Genomic DNA, 9,473 nt, shown 5'->3' on the forward strand with positions numbered 1-9,473 from the left:
GAAGTCCTATCAATGTAGGCAAGAAGATTTAGTTGCTTTGAGGTCAAATTGAAGCAACTTAGTTCATGATCCTCAAAATTCAAATCCCTGTATTTTTTATATACTTGGAATTGGAGAAAATTGAATCCAGATTCGTGCTCCTGAGCATTTTTCCTTCAAATTAGTGTATTCACTTCCATTGAGTTGAGCTTGGACCAGACTGGTGGTGCTCACCGGAGAAGATGACCGGAGCTAGGGCTCCGGTGGTACGCTGGAACAATCCAGGCCATCTGACTTGGTTCTCACGTTCTAATCTCATCCATCCAATTTGATTACCACGCGTGTGGCACAATTGACCGAGGCATTGGTGGAAAGCGCGCGCTTGGCCATCAGATCTGCCACCTCAATTAATGAGGGAGATCTGATGGCCCTTGTTTTTTTTTATTTATATTTAATTTTTTGATTTTCCATTTAATCCTTTTATTTTAATTACTTCATATCAATTTCATTTTTAATCAAAAAATATGGGACTTTCACCAAAAATTTCCAATATTTTCCTCTTTCATTTTTTGAATTGAAATTATTTTTTGGATTAATTTTGATATTTTTCATGATTTAATTGTTTTTGTGCATATTTTTAATTGTTTAAAAATACTTCTAACTTTTTAAAAATAATGAATTTTTTGTCTAAGGTCCTTTGACCTAGGATAAATATCTTGGCCATTTATTTGGTGTTTTGAAGAGGTTTTAGGTTTTTGATCAAACATAATTTAATTGAAATGCATTTTAATTTGATTTTTAATTGATTAATTGTGTAGAAATTATGTTGAGCCATTTTTATTGACTTTTGAAGTTTGACTATGTGTTTGGGCCTTGGTCAAGGTTGATTTGACTTTTGTTGGATTAAAATCATTGGATTTAGGGGATTAATGAAATGTACATTTCATCTCCCAAAATGAATGAATGATTTTAATTTGATAAAAGTCCTCCCATGACCAATTTATGTTGATCTCATCTCCCCTCCCTCTTCATATTCAATCACATTATATCCCATCCCTTTCATTGACCAATGAAGTCTTAATATCCTAAGGCTAATTGATTCATCAATAACTTTGTGTTAGATGAACCAATACAAGTATGGATGAGATTAGATCCATCCTTTGATCATTTTCTTTTTGTGTGTGGTGTATTTTAGGAGTATGGTTCATTATACCATATCTCTAACATGCATTAACACCAAAAAATTTATTGCCCGATCTCAGATAATTGTGACTTCTACATAAGTCCAATTACGATTGCTTAACATAACGCTAAATTTTGACCCAAAGGCATATCATTCTAGTAAGTGAGATTGTAAGTCTCCCCCCATTCATGGTATTTTATAGAAACTTGGCCTTTTTTCCTTCCTTTGGAAGATGTATTGGTTCAAGGATCCATGCTTGCGAATAGAGGATTGAGTGCTCTCCAAAGAATGACTTAATCGATTGAAAAGAAAAACTTCACTAACATCTAATCAACTAACATTTGACTAACTGTTATTAGTCTTGCTTTTATTTTCAAGTCATTTACTTTATGCAATTTAAATTCAAGCCATTTACCGTTTCATTTGTCATTTACATATCATTTAACTTGTTTATGTTTATGGCATTTTCACTTTGCTCACTTGAGCCACATATTGTGGTTGTATATATTTGTTTGTGTATCTTGTTTGTGTTTGTGGTCTTAGGACCTTAAAATAATTAATAAACAACAAAAACCCTAAAAAATGTTTCTGTGGATTGCTGGATTTGATATGAGCTTTGGACTTAGAATTAGGCAACATTCCCTATGCAAAAGGACTTGGCCAATGTCAACTTTTCTGAGACCAAGTTATTGTGAGTTGAGCTTCCATCTGATGCAAGTATTGTGATCCAATTGAATTCATATTCTACATGGTCTTGATGCAAATGTTACTTTGAATTTGTGCCTAATGCCTTATTTTGAGCCAATCAAGGAGTAATTCATCTGATACATGGGAAGATTAAGAAGAAGACTATGAGTTTGCTTGCTTGGATGTGGCTATCTTTATTTGATGTCTTGCTCTTCATCTTGCTACTTGTTTATTGATATTGCTTGATTCTAAATTCCAAAGGAAAAGTGGGTTTATATATGACATTCTTGTCTATTGGATTGTATCAAATTAGTCAGATCTTTTCAACTCTTAACTTTTAACTTTATGCTTAGGATTAATCTCTTCATATCCTCCTACTTCTTAAATTTCAAAATCTCTCCCCCTTTTCAAAAAAAATCTTTATTTGTGATTTCAAACTTAGACTCTTTTGCAAATTAGAAACTTTGGCCTTATGCCATTGCTTTTTTTAAACATTTTTTTCTTAAATCAAACTTGTAAATGAATCTAACCATATTGACTAAAAATTTCAAAAGACAAAAAGAACTAACACTCATTCAAATTCTTTTAGGCCCTTTTTTCCTCTTTTAAACTTAAACTTTTACTAAAAAAATGCAATCAACTCATTTTGAAATTGTTACCACGGACTACGAGGTTTTGATCCCTCATTTTTATGTTGGCACGTAGGCACAAGTCTGAAGGTCTTGTCAAACACAAAAATATAATCAATGAATTCATTTCTCATCCCCACACTCTATTTATTGCAAACATCACTTTTATACCAAAATACATACCCACATAAAAAAGGGCTCCCTAGGAGTACCTAGGACACTTTGGGTGCTAACACCTTCCCTTTGTGTAACCAACCTCCTTACCTGTAATCTCTGGCATTTTATTAGTTTTGATTTGAAAACTTCTTATCTTTGGGTTTTGTTCGTACTTTTCCGTTTTCCTTTGGAAACAATAAAAGTGCGGTGGCGACTCTGGTTTTATTGACGTTAAGTTTATCCATAACTTAATGGTCATGAATTTACCGCTACAAAGACCATGTCATAATTTCACTTATACAACACATCCCCATTTAGGAAGAACTTGGATGCAAACCTACGCATAGTCCTCTTGTCAATGCTAGAAGCCTCTGCCAGATATTCTTGTTTCTCAAGATAGGGTTTGATATCGAAGAACCAGGGTTTGTCGTCTGACTCTTCTGTTGTTGTCAAACAATGAACAAGTTTATCAAAATTCCTGATTTTAATATCAGGCTGATGATTAGGCCATATTAACTTATACATGGATGCCAGAGTTGCCAGGGCATCTTCCATCTGATTCTCTTCTCGAGGAATATGGGAAAAGGTGATTTTGTCGAACATCAGGAGTAACTTCAGCATATAATCCCGATAAGGAATTAGATTAGCATGTCTCATTTCCCAATCACCTCTGATCTGATGTATCACTAGAGTATAGTCTCCATATACTTCAAGGACTTTGATTCTTAACTCAATGGCCTCCTCTAGTCCTAATATGCAAGCTTCATACTTAGCCATGTTGTTCGTACAAGTAAAGCAAAGCTTTACTATGAATGGTAGATGCAAATTCTTGGGAGACATCAATACTGCCCCGACTCCATGACTTATGGCATTTGAAGCATCATCGAACATGAGAGTCCATCGCTCCATTGGTTCGGGTCCTTCGTCTGGTCCAGGAATCTCATAGTCTTTGACAACCATAGTATCTTCGTTTGGGAAATCTAACTTCAAAGGTTGGTAATCCTCCATCGGTTGGCGAGCAAGATGATATGCTAATATGCTACCCTTGATGGCCTTTTGTGCAACATATTGGATATCGTACTCCGATAATAACATCTGCCATCGGGCAATTCGGCTAGTGAGAGCTGGTTTTTCGAATATGTACTTGATGGGGTCCATCTTGGATATCAACCAAGTTGTATGAGTCAGCATGTATTGTCTGAGACCTTTAGCAGCCCATGCAAGCGTGCAACAAGTCTTTTCGAGCAATGAGTATCTAGTCTCACAGTCGTTAAACTTCTTGCTCAGATAATAGACGACATTTTCTTTCTTGCTAGTTTCATCTTGTTGTCCCAATACACAACCCATAGATTCATCGAGTACTGTTAAGTACATGATGAGAGGTCTTCCCTGCACAGGAGGCAACCAAATTGGTGGTTCTTGTAAGTATTCTTTGATTTTGTCAAAAGATGCTTGGTAATCATCGTCCCATTCAACTGCTTGATTCTTTCTTAAAAGCTTGAATATTGGTTGACATGTAGCAGTGAGATGTGAAATAAATTTGGCGATGTAGTTTAATCTCCCCAGGTATCCACGAACCTCCTTCTCGGTTTTTAGTGCAGGCATGTTCTGAATAGCCCTGGCCTTGTCAGGATCCACCATAATTCCTTTTCTGGCTTACAATAAAACCCAAAAGTTTCCCAAATCGAACCCCGAATATGCATTTGTTAGGGTTAAAGCCTAAACTTAAACTTCCTCAATCGAGCAAACAACTTTTCCAGATTGATAATGTGTTCCTCTTTAGTTTGGGACTTTGCAATCATATCATCAACATATACTTCAATATCTTTATGAATCATATCATGAAAGAGAGTTACCATTACACGTTGATATGTTTCCCCAACATTCTTTAACCCAAAAGGCATCACCTTATAACATAAAGTTCCCCAAGGGGTGATGAATATAGTCTTCTCCATATCATTAGGATCCATTTTAATTTGGTTATATCCTGAGAAACCACCCATGAAAAAAATACCGAGAACTTAGTTATGTTATCCACCAATACATCAATGTGAGGTAATGGGAAATCATCTTTTGGACTAGCTCTGTTCAGATCTCGATAGTCCACACACATGCGGACCTTTCCATCTTTCTTTGGTATCGACACAATTTTGGAAACCTATTGTGGGTACTTGGTAACCTCTAAGAACCCGACATCAAACTTATTTCTTACCTCTTCCCTGATTTTGAGAGTCATATCTGGACGACTTCTCCTCAACTTTTGTTTGACAACAGGACATTCTTCTTTGAGTGTTAGCTTGTGCATGACTATCATCAATATCCAACCCAGGCATATCTTGATATGACCAAGCAAATACATCAGCATACTCACGAAGGAGCTCTATCAGTTTGTTCTTTACTACATTTTGGTGAGCGGCTCCTATCTTCACTTCTTTCTTGTCCTCCTCTGTTCCCAGGTTGATGACTTCGAATTCTTTCTGGTGGTTGAATGGCTCTCTCTTCCTACTTCAGTAATCTGGATAACTCTTCAGGGAGTTCACAATCTTCCCCTCTTTCATCTTCGGCTTGATTAATTGGACATTCAAAGTCATGTAAGACCATAGCAGTATCGTTATCTGTGGTATCGATGGTGTTTCTGCATGTTATGATTTATGCAGTTTATTTAGAAAGTGCGTGCATAAAGATTATTACCATTTTATTGTATATAGAAATAGGAAAGAAAAATAACAAATTTTGAATGCAAATTTCCACTTTATTAATGATAATTAAAGTTTTGAAAATAAAAGGGGCCCTATAACATGCCCTTGCGCCTTGGGCAAAGCACAGGGTTTTGCCTAAAATAGTAAAATTACTCTTGAAAGATCTGAGGGATCTCCACAGTCTTCCAATTCTTGAGTTCTTCACTAGGTGCTACTTGACGTATCCAACTGGATACCACTTCATTGTAGGCCTCATCTTCAATCATTGTAATCTGGTTACCAAAAATATGGCCAACGCTAGTGAATGTTTCTCCAACAGGAGGGATTTGCTTCTTGTTAAGTTGATGATTTGCTCTATCTGAGGAAGGTTCATATCCCAACCCAAATTTGTCCCACTTTTCACGTATTTCAATCAATTTGCCCCAGCCTTGGGCACTTCCAGTATCAATAATAGCTTTGGCTCCTTTCCATAAGGTCATTGACAACTCAGGCTTTGGTGACTCCGATACTTGTTGGACTGTCAGTATGTTTACCACTTCCAAAGATTGGAAAGGCGTCTCAGTGATTTCACCCTCCATATTAATGTACCTAAAATATGTCAGGTGGCTGACCAAGATATCCTCTTCACTTCCAATTATAATCATCTTGTCGTTTGTAATGAACTTCAATTTTTGATGAAGGGTAGAAGTTAATGCGCCCGCAACGTGGATCCAAGGTCTTCCAAGTAAACAACTATACCCAGGATGTATATCCATGACTTGGAATGTGATATTAAAAATGGTTGGGCCTATTTTGATCGGCAAGTCAACCTCTTCTATCACTACTCTTCTAGACCCATCAAAAGCCTTTACTATCAGAGTGCCAGGCTTTATGTCTATTCCTTCCAAAGGTAATTTTACCAAAGTGGTCTTTAGGATAACGTACAATGATGAACCTGTATCTACTAAAACTCTTGATAACAGGGTGTCTACACATTTTAGGGAAATATGTAAAGCTTTGTTATGTCTCTTTCCTTCAGGATGTAATTGATCATCATTAAATCCTAGGAAGTTACCAGTGGTCACACAAGCGATCACATTATCAAATTGTTCTACTGTGATATCTTTTGTGAAATGAGCAACACTCAAAATCCTCATTTATGAATTTCTATGTGCCTCAAAACTGAGTAGTAGAGACAACATGGATATCTTCGACGGAGTTTAATTCAGTTGGTCGACTACTTTGTAGTCACTTTTCTTGATTATTCTTTGGAATTCCTCGGCTTCTTATTGAGTAACAAAAGCTTTTGGAGATAAGTGTGTTTCTTGTGAGTCAGTATTCGGAGTAGGAATTTGAACATGGTTGGTAATTTCCTTTCCTTTAGCTTTAGCAGATGTATCAACATTTCTTGGTGCAAACACTCGGCCACTATGCCTCATTCCTTCTGGCCCTACAATAAAGGTTATATTTGGCTCATTAATAACCAAAGGTTGGTCTTCCCGCCCCTGCTTAAAATCTCTGGGATGATATATCCACGATACAACTTTCTCATCTTCGTAGGCAAACGATGCTGGAAACTCTATCACCAGTGCGGTGATGGGAATTTGCACATTGATTACATCATAGGGAATGCCAATTACTGCCACCTAGATTTCTTTGATACGGATCTCAATTTGTATTATACCTTGATCCAACATTTTTTGAATGAAACCTTTCAACTCTTCGATGTTATCTTCATCAATAAGGTTTACTGAGATTAAACCAATCTTCAATAATTGTGCCCTTATCATAGTGGTAGGAGTTTGAATTTCTTCCACCTTCCTGACCAATCTTTGCCCATTGGTTTCTTCTATGACACTAACTGATGCCCCTCCATGTGTAGGTATAGGGTTAGTCTTGACATTTGGACCTCTTGGGGTAAAAGTAACAGCTTTAGCCTCAACTAGATCTTGCACACGATTCTGGAAGGCATAACAGTTTTCCAAAGTATGGCCTAACGCACCCATGTGAAATTCATAATGGGCATTAGCATTGTATCCGGGAGGATAACGGAAAGTTACTGGCCTTAACTCTCTCAAAGTTAACAGTCCTTCCTTTTGTAGGTACGTAAATATATGGTTATAAGGTACAGGCAAAGGGTCAAGTTTCCTTTGTGGTGGTCTTGGTTTGAACTGCCATTGTGGAGGGGAGTTTGTTGTTGTCACTGTTGTGGAGGTTGTTATTGATAAGCCTGTTGTTGTTGTTGTATTGGTTGCTGGTATGGTATAGGTACTACAACACCGACCTGATCATAAGGGTTTTGTTATTAACCCTTATACCCCCTTGAGATGGCATTTGTATCACCCTCTTTTTTCTTCTGGAAGCCTCCAGAGTACTTCTTCGGTGCGTTGGATGCTCTAAATGTGCCTTGAATTTTACCATCCTTTAGGCCCTTCTCAATTTGATCCCCAATGGTTACTAAGTGAGCAAAGTCTGATGCCGCGCTGCTCACTAATCTGTCAAAGAAAGGATCTTTCAGCGTGTTCACAAATATTCTTGTCATTTCTTTCTCAGACAATGAAGGCTCCCCCTGAGCAGCCAGTTCCCTCCATCGTTAAACGTATTCTTTGAATGACTCTTTTTCGTTCATTGCCATACCTCGTAACTGCATACGACCAGGTTCCATATCGAGATTGTATTTTTATTGGCGGAGGAAAGCGTCAGCCAAATCTTCTCAACTCTAAATTCGTTCTTGTTTCAAGCTCATGTACCACCTTAGAGATGCCCACTTAAATTGTCTTGAAAATAATGTATAAGTAGCTTATCATTTTCAGTATGCGTAATTATTTTTCTAAAGTACATCACCAAATGGCTTCTTGGGTAGGTCTGGCCTTTGTACTTTTTGAAATTAGGGGTTTTGAATTTAGACGGGATAACCAAATTCGAAACCAATCGCATGTTCATGGTTGCTGAGCCAAAGATATTGTTACCCTTTATAGCCTTCACTTTCTTCTCTAAAGCGCAAAGTTTTTCTGTAGTAGGATCCAGGAAAACTTTGGGTTTTGGTGGATTCGGTATGTAAAAAGCATCATACTGGTCATCTTCTGCCACTTCGGATCCATGTTGAGCAGATGCATCTGAAAGCTCTATGTGGCCTTCGTTCCCTACTAGTATATGAACGGGGACTTTGTTAGTATGAGCAAAAGTATCATATTGATTGACAAAGCTAGATGTGCCTGTCTGACTTGCAATTCTCTTGGTGCCAACCTCCATTTCAACAACTCTCTATCTCTCTCTCTAAGCAATTGCCAGCATAGCATCGAGTAGCTGATCCATCTTCTCCTGAATGGTATAGATGTTTGTCCTCATGATGGCCTGATTGGACTCAACTTGTTCCAATGTCATCCGGTAGTTGTTGCGCATCTCGTATCAGTGTTGATTAGTCAGTGTTACTGGACAAAGGGTAGAAGATGGTGTAAGTTTTGAGTTTTCTGGTGAGTGATGTATATGGAGATGCAAATGATACGCGTATTTTATTTTTAGGGAATCGTTCAAGTTCATTAGTTGTTTAATAATTCAGAGAAGTAAGAAATATCAAAACAAGATAATAATGAAACAACTTAAACATCATTCATTCGAGTATATAATATAAAGGCCTAAAGTCCCAAAGTCAAATACATCCCAAATAAACAAAAAACATAGAAATGGAAATCAGACTGCAGGTTTCCGGGCTTGAAGCTCTTCCAACTCTTTCTTAAACCTTCTTAATAATTCTCTACAAAGCAAGATGAAGCCGATTATAGTAGGATGGGTGTTATCTTCATTCAATTCTTCCATTGCATCTCTTAGTTTCTACGACATGTCTTTAGCTGCCTAGTTGCAGAATTCTACCAATCCGTTGAGCTTTGCACAATACTTATCCCTATCCCCTTGCAAGAAGTCAATGGTTCTCTTGAAGGATTCATATTCCTAAAGCACATACTCCCTTTCTTTCAACCATATAGAGTTATCTTGATGTAAAGCCTCTAACTGGTTTTTCCAATAGCCGACAAAATCTTTGGCATCCCTTACTTCGTGACATCTCTCCTCCCATATTCTAGGTGAAAATCGAGAGGCTTATATAGCTATACCTTTGAGTCGATGTTCTCGATCTTCCCCTGCCTTCGCATGGCGAAGAGAAAT

The 9,473-nt window shown here is 37.4% G+C and overlaps 1 protein-coding gene across 1 annotated transcript; it reads right to left on the reverse strand.

Moving 5' to 3' along the window:
• Positions 1 to 2,925: 2,925 nt before the first annotated feature.
• On the reverse strand, positions 2,926 to 3,792 carry LOC127122928 (uncharacterized). Its single transcript, XM_051053200.1, has one exon. It carries the CDS (start codon positions 3,790 to 3,792, stop codon positions 2,926 to 2,928), a length of 867 nt encoding a protein of 288 aa, XP_050909157.1.
• Positions 3,793 to 9,473: the final 5,681 nt, after the last annotated feature.

The sequence above is a fragment of the Lathyrus oleraceus genome, chromosome 2 (genome assembly GCF_024323335.1).
Source record: "Lathyrus oleraceus cultivar Zhongwan6 chromosome 2, CAAS_Psat_ZW6_1.0, whole genome shotgun sequence".
In the NCBI taxonomy this organism is placed as follows: Eukaryota; Viridiplantae; Streptophyta; class Magnoliopsida; order Fabales; family Fabaceae; genus Lathyrus; species Lathyrus oleraceus.

Coding starts and splice junctions, on each gene's coding strand:
- LOC127122928 (XM_051053200.1), bottom strand. CDS start 3,792: ATGGACCCCATCAAGTACATATTCGAAAAACCAGCTCTCACTAGCCGA.